The sequence below is a fragment of the Macrobrachium nipponense genome, chromosome 44, assembly GCF_015104395.2.
Source record: "Macrobrachium nipponense isolate FS-2020 chromosome 44, ASM1510439v2, whole genome shotgun sequence".
In the NCBI taxonomy this organism is placed as follows: domain Eukaryota; kingdom Metazoa; phylum Arthropoda; class Malacostraca; order Decapoda; family Palaemonidae; genus Macrobrachium; species Macrobrachium nipponense.
Window position 1 is genome coordinate 47,739,231 of NC_087221.1, and position 19,321 is coordinate 47,758,551.

A 19,321-nucleotide genomic window follows, 5' to 3' on the forward strand; every position below is an offset into this window, starting at 1 on the left:
AACAGTCCTGGTGCATCCTCCTATTGTCAAATAACTTAATTGACTTGCCCACTTTCTCCAGGTGTAGAGTTTGCTGGTCATTTGCATGATTTTCTCATGGTCAGTCTTTTATGACATAATGTCCTGTTTCTCTATTTGTGAATTAAATCAAACTTTGGCCCCTATGAAGTCAGGCGTTTCAGTGTCTTAAGTTCCTTGAAGTCACGTGATTGACATTGTCTGAAGGAAACTTTGATGTGGTTTTACCAATCATTCCTTTCCTTCTCCTATCTGGTGATATCAGGTGCTGGAATTTGAGTCCTGCACGGTACATCTGTGACAGTGGTAATTGTGTGCTGACAGTTATTTGTGATATTTCTGGTAGCTTCTGATTCATCTTCTGATCATATCATTTCCCAAATCTTTATTGTTCTGAACACAAGCCAGAGTAGGCCTATACAATATCAACTATGGTAGTGCATATGCCCTATTTTTCTTTGCTCCTACCTTTCCTGGGAAACAGAATGTGATTGGTACATAAAAATAAAGTACCATAGTTAGTGGTAAACTTGTGTTACGTATTTTACAACCACTGAAGCCTCAAGTGTTTATTATCATATGCCTGATAAAGTCACACTGTCATATGGATATTAACTATACCGTAGAGTGGGGGAAGTGCGCACCCCCTGGGGTAAGTGTGCACTGAAGTAAGTTATTTTTTTTAATCGTCAAAAACAGGTTTACATTTTTTTATTTTTTCTTTTATCATAGTTTGAATATGAGACAGAGTTCCTTATTCAACTTTAGCAAGTGTTACCCAACTATCTCATTAAGAAAATTGACCACCACGGCTTAGTACAGGGAGAAGGGAGCATTGAAAGAAATTTTGGACGAAACGGTAAGTTGGAATGCTAAGGGTTAGTTACCTAACAATAAATTTTGCTAGCATACTCTGTTTATGCTCATTAATTATGTATATACTAAGGTAGATTAGGCTGTAATTATAAGTTGCTAGGTTAGCTTCTAAGTAATAATGAGTAGTGAGTCATGAATGAAGGATGGGGTAATTGCGCAACTTTTCATGGGGTAAACGCGCACCTGCAGGTTTCATCGCTAATCACCTACAAATTGCTATCTAAATGAATTGGTTTATGCCTTATAGCCTACATATTCAATATTTCGAGCATAACAAAACAGAAAAAATCAGTCAATGCAATTTAAATCTCATGTTTTTACAGATGGTGCGGCGCTTAGACCTAGCAACTTATAATTATAGCCTAATCTACCTTAGTATATACATAATTAATGAGCATAAATAGAGCATGCTAGCAAAATTTATTGTTAGATAACTAACCCTTAGCATTCCAACGTACTGCTATTGTTTAGTGTTTGTCTAATCCCTCCTTTATTAAAAACAAAGTTTACTTCAAGGCTTCAGAAATGCCTGGCATGGTCATGCGTTGAGAAATACATTACCTAGTATGGTATTAGTCATCATCAGTCATGCATTACCTACTAAATACATCATATTATTTGGTTAAAGTCCTTATTGTGTGATATTGCATCTAAGGTATGCATAGGATTGTTAACGTAAGCTTAAGTGTACTTAAATTTGAAAAACAAAAATATAGTGCGCACTTCCCCCAAACCTTGGGGTAAATGTGCACCCATATATTTTTTGCACTACCTACCACATAAATATTTTCATAAACATTTCAATTTGTGCTAAAGGTTGCCCTATTAATAAACAATAAAAACATGTCTCCCTTTTTTCAGTTTCTTCCTAGAACTCTTACCAGAGGTAAAAAAAAGAAAAAAGGTGCGCACTTCCCCCACTACGGTATCTAAACTTACTAGCCTCCTTAGTATCTGTTGGTCCTTTTTATTAGGCTGTCTTCTTTCTCATTACTATCACTGTCTTCGTTGGTCTCCAGTCATGGATTGATGACTCTTAGATATGATTATGCATTGTCCTATTATTGCACACAGTACGCTTTATGCAATATGATTTTGCTCAGGACGTTAACATCTGAGTTATTTTCATACGTTTTTTGCAGTACTGATTGCATATTTTCAAAGCCTCCAAATTCTTGTTTGCCACCACACATCATCTTGGAACATTGACTGGACCACACTTTCTTTAGTGTTATCTTATGTTTTTGCAGGCAAGAGCAAACATATTTTTGAAATTCCCTTTGGAAGTCAGCCACAATAAAGAAGGGATTCAATTAGTGACATGGAATTGTTGCAGAAGTATGGCATTTGAATTTTCTGTAACAGGTCTTGGTCCATACTAGATTATGAGCTTGAAAATTGTCCAGTAAGGGGGATGACCTTAGTTTGTAGGGAGACCTTTCTCCAAATTAGCCTTCACTACTGGGAAAATGTTAGTGGAACCAAGATATGAAGGTTTTCAGTCATCCAAATATTTGCTTGCATCATTTTGGTATATATTGCAAATGTACCATACCTAAGACATTGGTATTTGTGAACCTGCATGCTCCATATTTCTTTGGAATGATTACCTGCCATTTGTTTGCCAAAGCTCTATGGAAGATATCTCAAAACACTGGCATCGCATTAGCATTGTGTGTTGGCAGTTTAATTATACAACTCTCCCAGTAATTATATAGCTAGAAGTTTCACTTGCAGCATTATAATTACTAGGTAAGTATAATTAAAACTATGTCATAAAAACATCATATTGTTTGGAACAGACAAGAACTTGTGTTGCCTTTCTCTCTCGCTGCTCAAAACACTTGTGGAAGGCTAAACAAAGGATTGGATACTAATTACACCTATTTCGCAATTGGCCTGTCTGTATTTCCCAGTGGTAAAGGAACGAACTAGCATTCTGGCTTTTACAAGTGGTAGTTCTGTTTCATTTCGCTCAGTGATAATGGCAGCTAACTAGAGGGCTCAATGGAGTGAGCAAAGGCGGAAAACTAGTATTGGCGTGCTCTTCAGAATACTCCTCGGAGTTGAACAGTAATTTAGTGTGTGGATAAATGGATTTTTGCTTAATGGGCGTTGTGAGTTTGATTCTCGGGCATTCCATTGAGGAGGCGGATATGTGTATTTTTGGTGATAGAAGTTCATTCTTGATGTGGTTCGGAAGTCACGTAAAGCTGTTGGTCCCGTTGCTGAATAACCACGGGTTCTATGCGACGTACAAACACCATACAAACAAACAATGGAATCTATTTAGAAAGCTTAATATAATGACTAGGTTTTCTGACATACCAGATTCTAGATATTATTTAAATTTTTATACAAATAATTTTAGCGTCTTGCCAGTCTTTAAGTCAGTCAGTGACATTCATTTCTGGCTCTGTTTTTCAGTTAGCTCATGCTGTATATTTGATACTTGTATTTCATGATTTGGATCATCCTTGGTATATAGATCTTCCAGACAATACAGTTCACCATATATTATTAGCTGGAAGTTTCATTCCAGCTGTAACCAGATTATGGAATGTTCTTCCAAGTCTGTTAAATTACTGGAACTCGAAAAGTTCCAACAGGGTGTAAATGCCTTATTCTGGAGCTGACTAATATGATTTTTTTTTTACTTATATATTTTTCCATTACTCTTATTTTATTGTGAATTTTTTCAAAGACATACCTTTCTTGTGTACTGAGCTGCCTTCTATGTTGGGAAATCATTTTTTAAAAGTTGCAATACCGAAATTTAAGATTAGGAGTAATGCTCACCTGTTCATGCAGTAATGGACGGTATGTTGCATACAGTACAGTGATAAGTATATGAAATTTAAAGAAGAAATAATTCAAAATGAAAAAAAAGTCATGGCCTGAATTTTTAGTTGGTGGGGAACAAAAAGTTATCAAACTCTATGTGACCATGGGTACGCCTTTGTTTTTTACCCTCTGATATTTAGTCTTGTGATTTACTTACCCATGGGTATTCATGTTGTTTTATTTACCCATGGGTACTCAAGTCTTTTTTTCCACCGTTGGTATTCAGTGTTGTTTTTTTACCCATGGGTATTGGGTCTTTTTTTTTTATACCCTTGGTACTATGTAGTCTTGTGTTTTACTTACCCATGGGTATTCAGTGATGTTTTTATTTACCCATGGGTACTCCTTTTTTTTTTGCCCATTGGTATTTAGTCTTGTTTTACTTAATCTTGGGTATTCAGTTTTTTTTTTTCTTTACTCAATTTCGTTCAGCCTTTTTACCCATGCTTTTATTAAAACCCCGTTGGTATTCAGTCTTGTGTATGCCTTTTTTTAAGTAACAAATGTTACTGCAGTGGATGGGTGTGTGTGTATACAGGGAATGGAAATACAGTATAGTACATTTTTATGTGCTAAAAACCTTGTGAAAGTAAGAGTACAAACAAAATTATAGGCAATAATAATAATAATAATAATAATAGCAAGAACGATGGGAGTTGCATTAACAATTATGTTGTGGGTCACAATGAATAGCACCCTGATACAATTCTCCTATATTATACGATAATTTGCATTTTTATATTTTCATTTTGTTTATTTTTAAAATAAGGAATACCTTGTTGTGTTTCCCACTACCTTCTGTTATTTCTTTCTAATGAACACCATATTCTTTAGAAGCTTGAATTTCAAGTCAGTGGCCCAGTGGGCTAGTTCAGTATGAATAGGGTTCGTTCTTAAGAATAACAATAACAAAAATTATAGTAGTAATAGTATGCAAGTAAGGTCAAAGTAAATACGAAATTGTCCTAATAGTTTGAGAGATCTTCTAAGTTTTGATTCCCAGATATTCTGTAAGAAAAAAAATTAAGTCGACTAAAGTATATTTATTCTCTCTCCATAGCTGACGTGAAAGTTAAATGTGTTGTAGTTTCCGACTGTTTTTGTTTTGAGTAAATCCATTCTAGCTTGAGGGGGGAGTGGCTGACGTTTGTCAGTAGTTGTATGTCGCATTTGACATTCGCAAAAGTGATTGCGCTCAAGCACACGCTTACACACTTGTGTATGCGTGACTTTGATAATTAGTTTTGTATGGCCACAGACACGCAGCCACGTATTTGTAAATAAATTTTGAATTTATGGTACGTATGTCACCCACGGACTTTCTCAGAGACAGGTAGCGCATTAGCCGAATTTGAGGGCTCGTATATAGGCGTTTTCCATCGATTTTCCGTGTCTGGATACATTTATAGCATAAATGAAGTCCCGTAGAATGTGTTTGGACATCGAAATCGCTTTACTGAACTTTAATTGTAGGGAAATGAGCGAAAATAAACATCGATTTTAACCAAATTGAAGTTACCGCTACTTTACGGCGCATGCTCGGAGATCGTTCCGCCCCTTATCTGCGAGTTTTTAAGGGCGTCGCTGATTGGCCGCAGCAGCAGAGTGCCAGTAGAAAGCCGCTCCCTGATTGGCAGGCGACGCGGCGGGAAGGCAGACGAGCCAATGGGGTGACTTGTTTATCGTCTGCTGGCTCTCAGTCGAGCAAATGGAGTAAGAATGAGTGTGTGTCGGCCAGGAGACGGTCTTGCAATTTACGCAGCAGCAAAATGGGCGACCGAGCCAGGGGCCTGACCATCGACGGCGTGAGACCCATCAAAGATCTGAAGGTGGTGGAGCTGAAGGCGGAGTTGGAGCGTCGCGGCCTCTCCAAATCGGGCAGTAAAAAGGAGCTAGTGGAACGTTTGCGAAGTGTAAGTAGGTGAAGAAGGAAGAAGTCTGTGTTGGTTTGCGGTCTCCCTCTCCCTCTCACTCTCTCTCTCCCCATATCGTCCTGCAGCATTCTTCCTCCGATATCGCCTCTCCGTCTCTTCGCCCCTAAAACGGACTCCCGCCCCTGGCCGCTGGAGGACCGTTTTGGAGTGATGCTTGTGTGGAAGATACAGAAGAGAGAGAGGGAGAGTTCGGTGGACGACTTCCGGTTCTGTATCGATGGGAAATGACCGCAGATTCAGGTGCCGACCGAACTGTGAAAATAAGACCCTGCCAAATGGTGTTGCGCTCATTCCGTTGGTGTTGGCTTGTTCTCTCTCTCTGAGTTGGCTGTTGTGGTGCATTAGGAGCCGTCTCCCCCTCCATATTTCTCCTTTTATCGCCCCCCTGCCGTAAGGGAGACCCCTTCCGTGCACCGTGGGGGGAAAATGCAACGCTGCCCGGTAGAAAGTTTGCCGTGGTCGGTAGCCATAATAACTGTGACTTTGTTGGAATGGGCGAAAAAATGACATTGTTGGAATTGGGGGTGGGGTGGGGGGGAAAGATACACTAAGGTAATGGATGTGGGAGGGGGTCGGCCGTTGGGGGGCTCGGTTGCCAGTGCATGTTTATACCAACGCGAAGGGGAATTTTGTATATATTCGTCCATGAGATGACGTGTCTCCCCCGGATCGCATCGTAGAGAAGGAACATCATGAGTTCGAGGATGGACGCTGATAAAATGTGTAAAATACCTAATAATTAACCCCAAAGCGTAACGTCACACACTTATGATTTATTAGGGCAGATTGGGTGTGTTTGTTTGTGTTCGGGGGCTTGTTGTTATGTAACTAGTTCCAAGGTAGCAGTACAAAATATTTGATGTAACAAGTAACGTAAAGGACATTCAGTGTCCACCACTTGGTAACACCGGTGCAAGTGGTCAAGATGTATGTGACAATGGCCAAGAACTTGGTTCTGTTTGACAGGTGTGGGTCATGGCCAGATTGCCTGGGAATTCAATGGTAGCCTAACGGTACTATTTTTTTTTTTTTTTTCATCCAGTCTTGTTTATATTTTTATTATTGTTCAAGCATTGGAATTTTTTGTTGTTGACATAGTATACCATCTATGCAGTTGTTACTGGGTTGCCATAGATTTTAACAGTTGCAGCTGGGAATGTAGCCTAATTAAAAAAAATTCGTTTTGCAAAAGAAAAATATTGCTAATCATGTGTTCATTTGTAAAATGTAACTAGAGAATAAAAGAAAAGGATAACATGATTTGGAATTTGGAAATGGGCTTGATACATAGCTAATGAAGGTGATACATATAATTAAAAGTTGAAGTTTTTAAAATTACGTAACTGTTGGGTAATTTTGATTACTCAGTAGTCAATCTCTAATCCAGTTGCCATTTGATGTCAAGATTTTATATATTGAACGCTTTCTCTTGGATTGCACTTGGTTGGTGATAACAATATTTTTTTGGTTTAAATTGAAGAGAATAATTGTAGTTCTGTGTCATGTTTCATGAGGAAAACTCGACATCTTTAATTAGCTTTGCATGAACACATGTTCACTTCATTGAGTGGATTCAATTTAGGCCATATATATTAGGTAGTTTGACCAGTTACGAGTGTAAAGAATGAACATCAAAACTCATTAGCATGTAAAATTAGATATGTTGTAGTGTTCATGATTGTATTGTGATTGTATGCATTGGTGACTTGAGCTCATAAAGCCTGTCAATCATGATTCTAAGAACAGTTTACTATATTTAGCAGATTGTTAGGCAAATTTTGTTAACTTGAATTAAACAATTACTTATTCTGAAAACTTTTGCCTGCCAAGTTACCGAGGTAATTGGGCAGCGTAATTTGATTACAGTATTATCTTTCAGTACATTTCCTTATTCCCGATTACATGCAGTCTAGAAGTTTATGTGAAGTCATTATTGTGTAACATCCTGTTTCACTTGATTGAGTTTTAAGATTTAAATAAGTAATTGGGAATGTACATTTCTAGTCAATGCAACTTGAGATGGAATAGGAAAGTTTGACAGTTAACTTATGAATAAGAAAGGGGGCTCTGTTAATTTAATTTTTTTTTTTTTTTTTTTCATTTTATGTGAGGTTTTCCCTTCCATTGTAGGGTTTGACATTTCATAGTGTTTTACAATTTAATGTTATAGGAAATACTGTTATTAGTTGTTTATACAAACATGGAGTGTAGACATTTAGGAACTACCAACATTATTATATTTTTTAGTTTGTGTTTGTATCTAATTTGTAAAGTTGTTTCGCCATTCAGATAAGTAACTACTACTGGACAGATATTGTCTAGTTTATTTTAAATGCATTTTGCTGTGAAAAAAAGTCGTAGGACAAAGGCCCGTTGGAAAATGGAGAAGATTATGGAGAAAGGGAATACATGACATACTCACATGGTGGAATATCAAGCAAGAAGCCACTCTTGAATATTTTAAGAACGTGATGGGAAAAGCTGACAAACATGTTTATGATGATACATTTTGCTGTTAGATTATGCTCAATGTTTGTATGGGAAATAACAAACAATTGAAGACAGTACACTTGATTTATATCATTGATAGCCAATTTTCATTGGTGAATGTAGTAGAATATATAGTGGTTTGAAATTAGAATTTTCCTGATCTCGAGCAAATGGGATTTTCTAGCGAAAGATCTTAACGTGCAGACGTTGTTGCTGATGAACAGAATCCCAGCTTGATACAGTATATAAACCTTTACAGAAATGTGGTGATCCAGTGGCGTTTGTATGTTTTTCGGTTTCACGTATTGTGTGTGGAAATTCTGGTTCTGTGCAAGATGCTGTTGTATAAAATTTGTATGTCAAAATTTTATACTTGAAAGTGTTCTCCAAAAGTGGAAATGTAGTGTGTTCATACTTTTTCCAGACTTGGTGATAGGTTCGTATATCATATAGATCTTGAAGGATCATAAAATCCTTTCAAAAGTTTGTCGTCTTGAGCAGTTCTGCAAATTTGTTTTGTGATTCCTCTGGTTAAAGGTATTCTGTTGAAGTAAGAGTAGAATGACTTCATTCTATTGGAATTCTGACAAGGTTTCTTGCACACCACTCACAGCAGCTCATTATGTGTGTAATATTTATGACTATTTAGTTGTTTTATGATAGGAATGCAAATGTGTTTGTGGTTGTTGTAGTGCTTATGTATTTGACTGTTCTTCATACGTTATGTATGCAAAGTTCAGTGAAATGATTAACATGTACTTATTAACGTATGTAATGGTGTCATCGACTCTCGTAGTTGAGATGCCAAGTAACTTATAATCACTGCAACAACTCTTAATAATATTGAGGTGTAATTGAATATGTATAGGAGTCAATTCATCTGTGGCAAATTTTTTTGTAATAACTAAATTTTTTCTTCTTCTTTTTGCAGTGTGTGCAATTTGAGAATACAAAACGCAAAGCTAAAGCTGCCATCAGCGAAGAGGAAGTTCCGAATAGATGGGTAAGAGTCTTGAAGATTGCTCTCTCTCTCTCTCTCTCTCTCTCTCTCTCTCTCTCTCTCTCTCTCTCTCTCTCTCTCTCTCTCTCTCTCTCTCTCTCTCTCTGTTATATTGTCAATATGATTGTTGATAAGAATTGAATTGTTATTTATGCTCTTTGAATTTGCGATAAAAAAAATAAGCTTACACTCTCAATGATTTTGATATTCTTTCTCTCTGTATTTTGATATTTACAAAAATTGTTCATTATGTATTTTGAATTTGTGACAAAAGTTAATTGACTATTCTCTCTTTCTCTTGCAGCTGCATAATGATGCTAATTTAAACCTAGACAACGACTTTATCCGCGAGTATTTTAAATCGCAGCAAGTTCTATATAAGCAGCAGATAGAAGCACGAAGACAATATAGAGGTATGTTGTGATATACAAGCCAATGTTATTTTCCTATTTTTGTGTCCGTTGTGAGATTTCTTATGACCAGTTGTGTACATTGCCATAGTGTTAGTGAACATATTTTAATGCATCGCCAAACTAATGTCAGAATGTAGGAACTGTTAGTTATTGCACATGATGTTAGTTATTGCACATGATTATTTTATCTTATTGTATTTTATATTTTAACACATTAAATTCACCAGCAAATCAAGTTTCTTGACCAGTAAGTTCTATTCTTTTGACTGAGGGGGCAATGAAGTGACAGAAAGTAAAGAATTTACATAGCTAAGTGGAAAGAGATAAGACGGAATGTTAAGTCAGGGTTAGAAAGCAATATAGAATATGTAAGGCCCTTCCCCCACTCCGTAGCCCCCATAGCTTTACAGGTGCCGTAACCTTTCCATGCACTGATTTTCACCTTATGTTTTTATTCATTCTTTAAGTCTTCATTTGAAAACCCTTATGGGCAGAGTCAGTAGACTGTAAACCCAAGAGGCCTTCAAAGGAAATCAGCCTGCAGATAGAGGCAAGTTATAGGGTTACGAAAAGTTGATAATTACATATGAGGGAATACGTATATGTAGAATAAAACCAATACATGTGAAATCAGGAAAGCCTAGATGTTTGAAGATCAGAAGGTTCCACAACTGCTTTAGGCATTTTAGTTGTAACCAAGACAAAGCTCAAACAAACAGAGTAGTTTTATACCTGATAATCTACAGATGAATAGGTCCCTTGGTTAATAGTACATAGAAATCAGACTTTGTGGTCTTATTAAATGATTAATCGTAATTATAATAGCCTTCTTTATTGATTAACATCCTCATAAGGTGGTTGCTGATTGATATATAAAGCAGTTACTTTTGACTAGTTAATGCTTTTTTTTTAATTCCACTGCTCCATTCTTCTAATATACTGTACAAACAGTCCCCAGTTCATGGCAGGGTTCCCTCCCCTGCAGCATTCCGTAATCCGAAAATCGCTGTAACCAGAAGCCTCATAATTATAATGGGATTAAATAGCGTTTACAGCTCCGTTAGCGACACCTCAAGTCCGGGTTAACAGCACTGTAAAGCAGGTAACGGCGGCAAAAAATTGGGTTTAACAGTGCCATGAGGAAAGTGCCGTAAGTCCGTAATGACGTAGCCCCGGGGACTGCCTGTATAGTGAAATGTAACTGCAGCTTTAATTCTTGAATTTGAAAAAAAAGGCATTACTGAAATAGAAAAGAAATTTTGTCATGATATTTGTAATACACTATAGCACTTTGCCAGTAAATGTGGACAGTTTTTTTCCTTTCGTTGTGAGAAGCATTTAAATGTTTTATTGGTAAAATTTTTATTTTATTTTATAAATTTATCATGGCAGTAGATGGGGTATTTATTGATGATTTCTTACTCTTTGAAAAAAATTCTTCAACATTTTATTCCCTATTTTAGCAATTCCTTTATTAGCATATAGTGGTGTAAACTGTTAGGGTTCTAATGGTTTGGGTAAGTATGCACAGTAAGAATCTTTATTATCTGGAAAAATTATTACACTTGGCAAAGATTTTATCTGTGGTGATTAACAGAACTGGTCATAAGAAGGATTACATTTGGCAATCTCTCTCTCTCTCTCTCTCTCTCTCTCTCTCTCTCTCTCTCTCTCTCTCTCTCTCTCTCTCTCTCTCTCTCTCTCTCTCATGGTTAATACTTATTTCCCTTTCCCAATGTTTCCTTCTTTCCTGTTATTTCCCTCCCCCACTGTTTCCTTCTTTCTTGTTATTTCCCTTCCCACTATTTCCTTCTTTCCTGTTATTTCCCTTCTTGTTATATCCCTCCCAACTATTTCCTTCTTTCCTCTTATTTCCCTTCCCCACTGTTTCCTTCTTAACTTCCTTCCTGTTATTTCCCTTCCCCACTTTTTCCCTCCCCCACTTTTTCCCTCTTTCCTTTTATTTCCCTTCCCTGCTGTTTCTTCCGTGTCCCCTCCATTTCCATTTCCTCCTTCATACCTTAGCACGTAGCGTATCATTTTCTTATTTCTCGCTTTTTTTATATTAATATTTTCAAGAGAATGTTGCTGAAAATTTCATTTGTATAATAAGTAATGGTAAGTTATTTTAAGAATTTCAGTATTGCTCTTATTCTAAGGTAATGTTTGATTACAACCTTGTTTGAAAGATACTTTGTTAGGCATTTTTTTCCTTGGAAATTTGATATACCTACAGTAGTTTCATGCAAGTGTCACTGTGTGGCAGCATATCTAGCACTTGGGAATTTATGATTTGAAAAAGAAGCTGGTAATACACTTAGAGTTTTGAGGTGAGGCATTTTCCATGCACCAGGTAGGTTCATCGTTTCATTGGAAATTTTTGAATGGGAGAATTTTTTTCACGTCCCCAAAATTGTTAGCCCAGTATCGTGCGTGTGCAGTATGTAACTCAGATAGTCTGGCTTGGCATCAGCAATTTTGACCCGCGAACCATGCGTTTTTGTCTGTGAATGTGTGTACTGCCACCTGTGATATTGAATGTGTGTGACCTTTCAAAATAAAAGGTGAGAGTTTGCTATTTTCATACAATCAACTTACCTGTCAGATATATACATAGCTAAGACTCCGTCGTCCCCGACAGAAATTCAAATTTCGCGCCACTCGCTACAGGTAGGTCAGGTGATCTACCGGCCTGCCCTGGGCGGCAGGACTAGGAACCATCCCCGTTTTCTATCATATTTTCTCTGTCGCCGGTGGTATCAACATTGTTGCTATTACCTCCTGACTTAGATTCTTATTTCATCCTTTGATCATCGTTTATCGGCTTTTTGGTGACGTATCTGGATCGTGTTTTTGGCATTCGCTACTGTGGACTGTTTTTGGAATTGCTTTTTAGATTTTTCTCAGTATGTCTGATTCAAATGTGAGTGTGAGAATGTGTGTGAATGTAGGCTGCAGGGTGAGGATACCGAAAGCTTCGGTTGATCCTCACACTGTATGTCGTAAATGTAGGGGGTTTCAGTGTTCTGCTACTAATACTTGTCATGAATGCGAGGGATTAAATGCAGAAGAGTGGAAGACTTTAACTTCTTATTTGAAGAAGTTAGAGAGGGATAGGGTTAGACGTCTGAAAGGTGTGAGTTCAAGGCCTATTGAGCCTTTTATTGATACTTATTCTAATCCTAATGATTTAGATTCTCCCTATGTGTCTAATTCACAAAGTGTACTTTCGGAATCGGCCTCGGAAATCGCCGATCTGAAAGCTACTATTCGAGACATGAAGTCCAAAATGGCGGACTTACAAGGTAAGGCTAGTGAAAGTGAGCATTACAGTGAAGTGAGTTCTCCCAGTGTTGTGGAGGGGGCGTTTGATCGTCCCTGCGACGCTCCCAGGCCTAGACCTCTTCCAAGCTCCCATGCCCAGAGGAGAAGGAAAGTCGAAAGCCTTAAGGAGGAGGTCGTGGGGAATCCCCAATGGTCAGACGTCCCTTCAGCAAGCTCTGTTTCGTGGCAGGCTGCTCAAGGGCGCTTTAGAAAAAGCGTCCTTCGTGAGTGTTTTCTCATCCTCTCCCTCTCCCTCACCTAAACGAGGGTGGAAGGAGTCGGATTTATCGAGGCCTCTGAAACGGCATTTGAAAGAACCCGAAATTGATTCGAGCCCAGAGCGTTTCTCAGATGACGCTCCCTCTTCTATTAAGAAGGCGAAGGTGGCGTCAGCGTCACCCGACGAGGACGCAGAAGAACCCTTTCCTACTTCTCCCCCGATTGATGACGAAAGGCGTCATGCAGTTGACGTGGGAGAAGCTTCAAGGAAGATTATCATGGCAGTACAAGAACAACTGGCCTCTTTGGTGGGAGTTTTAGCGCCTCGTAGGAAGGACGTTGCGCTTCCAATCAGAAGTCTCGTCCTCTCTCCCCTGCTAAGCGAGAAGCGTCATGCAAACGTGAAGCTTCTAAACATATCGCAGAAGCTTCGGGTTCGAGAGCGAGATCGGGAGCTCACGGAAGACACGTAACGCCAGAGAGACATGAGACGTCTTTTAGGCATGAAACGTCTTTGAAAGCTGATTGTAGACGCGAAGCTCCAACCAATATTTTGGCGCCAGTTAGGACGCCTTTTGAGAGCGGAGCGTCTTCCAGGCGTGAGGCGTCAGCCAGGACGCTTGGCGGACGAGAAGCGTCATCCAAGCGGGAAGCGTCTTCTATTTATGGAGAGAAGCCTGAGCTTTTGGCGCCTTCCAGGGCTATTAAAGCGGGGAAGAGGAAGGAATATCATTCCCTTAGCCCCTCTCCTATTAGGAGTTTGTCTCCTCCAGAGGAAGGACATACGGAGTTGGGAGCGGAGACTCATTTAGATCCCGAGTTAGAAGTAGACTCGGACGAAGAATATCAAGGAAGAGAAGGACTGTCGAACTATAAAGTTTTGACTGCCTTGCTTCTAGAGGAGTATGGAGACGACTTGACTCCTGCCGCTCCTCCTTCTCCGCGCTCTCTGTTTTCGAGTGCTAAGACGAAGAAGTCTTCGTCTTTTCTCAGAATGAAGCCCGCCATTTCAATGAAGAGGGCTCTTCAGTCCTTAGACTCTTGGATGAAGTCTAAGAAGGACTTAGTCAGAACGGTCTTCTGCATGCCTCCAGCGAGACTAGCTGGTAAAAGAGGCATTTGGTATCAGACGGGAGAGAATATGGGTATTGCTCTTCCGTCTACGTCAGAAGCGGACTTTTCGACCTTAGTTGACGCTTCACGTCGACAAGGTCTGAACTCGGCACGTATTACTTGGGGCATTTCTGAACTGGACCATCTCCTCAAGGGACTCTTTTATGTATTGGAAGTTTTCAACTTCTTAGATTGGTCCCTTGGGGTGATGTCCAAGAAAGCCCATGATTCTGAAGGAATCGAACCAGAAGTCCTTTTGTGCATATTGTCTTGTATAGACAAAGCGGTGCAGGATGGCTCGTTTGAGATCTCCTCTTTGTTTGGAGCAGGTCTTCTAAAAAAGAGGCAAGGCAGTCTCCCACGCTCAGAGGGCAGCGCTGCTGTATTCGCCTTTGTCTGACTTTTTGTTCCCTTCTCAGTTGGTGAAGGACATTTCTCGTTCATTAACTGAGAAGGCGACTCAGGACCTTCTGACGCAGTCAGCAAGGAAGAAGAAGCCTGCTTCTACACCTGACAAGAAAGGACCGAGTACATCGGTTCAGCCCTTTCGAGGTGGCCCTACCTCCAGACCTCCCGCAAGAAGGAAGGCTCCTGAGAAGAGAGGTAGGTCTGCCTTTCGTCCCTTTAAAAGGGGAAAGTGATGCTTCTCTCCTCCAAGCACCAGTAGGTGCCAGGCTCCTGGGATTTGTGGAGGCCTGGACACTTATAAACGCAGACGCGTCATCGTTGTCTGTAATAAGGAAGGGATATCGTATCCCTTTCCTGAACACTCCTCCCCTAACGTCAATACCACGGGAACTAACAGCCAAGTACAAGGATCCTGTGCTGAGGGATACTCTTCGATCGATGGTGGAACAAATGTGGGACAAGAGAGCGATAGAACTAGTACTGGATCAAAACTCCCCGGGGTTTTACAATCGCCTTTTTCTGGTTGCGAAGGCCTCGGGAGGCTGGAGACCAGTACTAGACGTCAGCTCTCTGAACAAATTTGTTCGGAAGGAAAAGTTCTCGATGGAGACTTCTGCCTCAGTCCTTGCGTCATTGCGACAAGGAGATTGGATGGTGTCTCTAGATCTCCAGGACGCCTATTTTCACGTCCCGATCCACCCTGCATCGAAGAAGTACCTCCGTTTCATGACGGGGGGAAGGATCTTTCAGTTCAGAGCCTTGTGTTTCGGCCTGTCCACAGCTCCTCAGGTCTTCACAAGCCTGATGAAAAATGTGGCGAGGTTTCTTCACCTCAAAGGATTAAATATCTCTGTATCTGGACGACTGGCTCATCAGGGCCAGATCAGAGAGACAGTGCTTGGAGGACCTGACGTTAACTTTAGATCTGATCAAAGCGTTGGGATTGCTCGTGAACCTCGAGAAGTCGCAGCTGACCCCCAGACAGAACTTAGTCTATCTGGGGATTCAGATGGATTCTCAGGGTTTTCGAGTATTTCCTTCGCAAGAGAGAATCGCAAAAGGTTTGCAGATAGTCTCTCTCTTCTTAAGGAAGGAACAGACGTCGGCGAGGGAATGGTTGAGCCTTCTAGGGACCCTGTTTCCTCGCTCGAACAGTTCTTCCCCGCTAGGAAGACTTCATTTACGTCCGCTTCAATTCTTCCTCAAGAAGTCTTGGAGTTGGAAAACTGGACAACTTTCGGACGCCTTTCCCATTCCAGTGGAGATAAGACTGCACCTGGAATGGTGGTTGCCCCCTCTGAAAGAGAACAAAGGGATCTCTCTAAGAACCCAGAACCCAGACCTAGTGTTGTACTCCGACGCGTCGGAGAAAGGTTGGGGAGCAACATTAGGCTCGAAGGAGGTGTCAGGCACCTGGGAACCAGCGCAGGTGTCTTGGCACATAAACTGCAAAGAGCTCTTCGCCGTGCATCTGGCTTTGAAGAGTCTAGAACCTCTGGTGTCGAACAAAGTAGTGCAAGTAAACGTGGACAACACCACCGCACTTGCCTACATTCGAAAACAGGGAGGGACTCACTCCTCGTTCCTTTACGAGCTGACGAGAGACCTTTTTGCTTTGGACGTCTCACAGGAACATCTCCCTTCTGACAAGGTTCGTTCAGGGAGTAAAGAATGTGAGGGCGGACAGACTCAGCAGGAGGAACCAGGTCCTTCATACAGAGTGGACCCTACACGAGGAGGTGTGTCAAGATCTCTGGTCGCTGTGGGGGACACCTCATGTGGATCTCTTCGCCACATTCATCTCCAAAAGGCTGGCAGTCTTTTGCTCGGTCGTGGAAGACCCAAGAGCTCTTATGGTAGACGCCTTCCTGCTAGATTGGTCTCGCGTAGACGTCTATGCTTTTCCTCCATTCAAAATCCTGGGACTAGTACTAAAAAAGTTTGTGGCGTCAAAGGAGACGAGGATGACATTGATAGCCCCCTTTTGGCCGGCCCAAGATTGGTTCACGGAGGTGGTAGAGTGGATCGTAGACTTTCCCAGATCCCTACCAAGAAGGATGGATCTTCTCAGACAGCCACACTTCAAGAGGTATCATCAAAACCTCCCCGCTCTCGCTCTGACTGCCTTTCGACTATCGAAAGACTCGTCAGAGCGAGAGGGTTTTCTCGCGAAGTTGCAAGCGCGATCGCGAGAGCACGCAGAACCTCCACTACGAAAGTATATCAGTCGAAGTGGGAGGTTTTTAGAAGGTGGTGTAGAACTAAGAAGTTGTCCTCCTCCACTACCTCTATAGCGGAAATTGCTGATTTCCTTCTATTCCTGAGAGAGCAATCTCATCTAGCTGTATCCACAATAAAGGGATACAGAAGTATGCTCTCGGCAGTCTTCAGGAATAGAGGATTAGATCTAGCAGATAATAAAGATCTCCACGATCTCATAAGGTCCTTTGAGACTTCAAAGTCGAAGGAACCGGTCCCTCCGAACTGGAACCTAGACGTGGTTCTCAAGTTTCTTTCATCTGAAAGATTCGAACCTCCTCATCTGGCTTCGTTTCGAGACATCACCAGAAAATGCCTATTCCTATTATCTTTAGCTACGGCAAAGAGAGTTAGTGAATTACATGCTCTGCAGGATAAAGTAGGTTTCAAGGGAGACTCAGCTATTTGCTCGTTTAAGACCCTGTTTTTAGCTAAGAATGAGAATCCCTCGAATCCCTGGCCTAAGTCATTCGAAGTCAAAGGCATATCGAGTCTCGTTGGAAGAGAAGCAGAAAGATCTCTATGCCCTGTAAGAGCTCTAAAGTTCTACATTCAGAGAAAGCATCAGATGGGAGGCTCTAGACAAGGTCTTTGGTGCGCGGTAAAAGACCCCACAAGACTGATGTCCAAGAATGCTCTGGCATTCTTTGTGAGGACGTCATTACAGACGCGCATAAGGTCTGTTTCTGACGAACAGTTGCGACTGTTGAAAGTTAAAGCTCATGAAGTGAGAGCAGTAGCGACGTCTCTCTCGTTTCATAAGAATATGTCGCTTAAAAACATCATAGATACGACATTTTGGAGATGTAACTCAGTATTTGCATCTCATTACTTGAAAGACGTTCGTGTGACATATGAGAAGTGTTTTTCTCTGGGTCCTTTCGTATCGGCGGATACGATTCTGGGTACGGGAGCCGACACAATCCTTAAAAGTATATACTTTTCTTCTTTTTAGATATGGTCTGGAGTCTCTTCGAACAATGGAGGACTTGGTTTAGCACGGGCAGGGCGGCCGTCTATGTTGTTCAGTAAGAGAATCTTGTCATATCTAATTAGATGAGTATAATTTTTTTTTTTTTTTTTAGAAATTATGTATGTGTGCGTAGTGGTTTTTGAGTTATGGTTGTTGTGAAGAGTTCGGGGATAACTCGGAACAATCCTTAGTTCTAACATATGGTTAGGATCAGGTGGTCGGGATTGGTTCTGTGCTCCTTCATAAGGTGTATTGTCATATAAGTGGATCAGCACCCATTGACAAAGTCCTTTCAAGCTCTGCCGAGTAAGCGGATAAGACCCCATCGGCAGACCCACAAGAACTCTTGGCCATAGATCATATATCTCGCTAAAGTTTCTTGAGGTGATGCAGACTACTGGGCAAACACCCACGAAGTCTACCACCTATCAGGTAGGAACCAAGGTTTTATTTATACCTACAACATATGTTGTTTACCTGTCTATTCCATATAGTAGCTGTCTCTTACCCTCCACTGAAGGGTGCCAATCAGCTATGTATATATCTGACAGGTAAGTTGATTGTATGAAAATGATATTGTTATGTTACAATAAAGTTTCATACATACTTACCTGGCAGATATATACAATTAAAGGCCCACCCAGCCTCCCCGCAGGAGACAGGTGGAAGAGAGAAAATATGATAGAAAACGGGGATGGTTCCTAGTCCTGCCGCCCAGGGCAGGCCGGTAGATCACCTGACCTACCTGTAGCGAGTGGCGCGAAATTTGAATTTCTGTCGGGGACGACTGAGTCTTAGCTATGTATATATCTGCCAGGTAAGTATGTATGAAACTTTATTGTAACATAACAATATCATTTTTAAATGAAGTTTGCTATAGCTGTGAGCATTGGTATTCCTTAGCAAGGTGTTGTTAAGCGGAAAAAAGATGGCAGTCGTGCTAATTTTACAATAAAATAGTGTATTCCATATGAAGTACGTATTCTTTTATCCATCATTTCACTTTAGATTGAAATTTGTACATAGTGGGAACTATATGATCTTGACCTTGGTTCACATACTCACAATTGATAATTTTTGTAGTTTTGAGTGGGAAAGATGAATAATGTAAACATGTCACCATTGGATTGTGTGTTTGGATAAAGAGGCAGTTTGGTTGCTTCTAGGTGTCAGTTTGAAGGGTAGACATGCTACTTTTACATGTTGTGTGAGAATTCTTTGACATCTGGAGATGGAAGGGCTCTTATATGGTGTATTTACATCAACTTTATTAGCTGTGTATAGTGTTTTCTGGAAGTCCTGCTCATGTTGAACACTAGCTGTGTAGTGTCATTAAAACTGATGCACAGAGTCGAGTTAATTCTAGCAACCATTTGTGAGTTCTTTTCTGACAGTGAGGCCTGATTAGTATTTGTTGTAATCTTAGGTGGTGGAATTTAAACAGGCCAGA

General features: G+C 40.5%; 1 protein-coding gene across 3 annotated transcripts in view; it reads left to right on the forward strand.

The window, feature by feature from the left end:
• Window positions 1–19,321, forward strand: part of LOC135204310 (uncharacterized) — an 83,817-nt gene that overhangs the window by 12,087 nt on the left and 52,409 nt on the right. For 2 of the 3 annotated variants that reach the window (XR_010312169.1, XM_064234475.1), the window contains exons 1-3: window positions 5,438–5,651; window positions 9,094–9,165; window positions 9,467–9,575. Coding sequence is in view for 2 of the 3 variants with exons in the window: in XM_064234475.1 (XP_064090545.1) it covers window positions 5,508–5,651; window positions 9,094–9,165; window positions 9,467–9,575 (325 nt within the window). In the remaining variant the exon portion in view is untranslated. Of the gene's footprint in view, window positions 1–5,437; window positions 5,652–9,093; window positions 9,166–9,466; window positions 9,576–19,321 lie in introns of those variants that run through there. The other variant, XM_064234476.1, reaches the window with a different exon arrangement.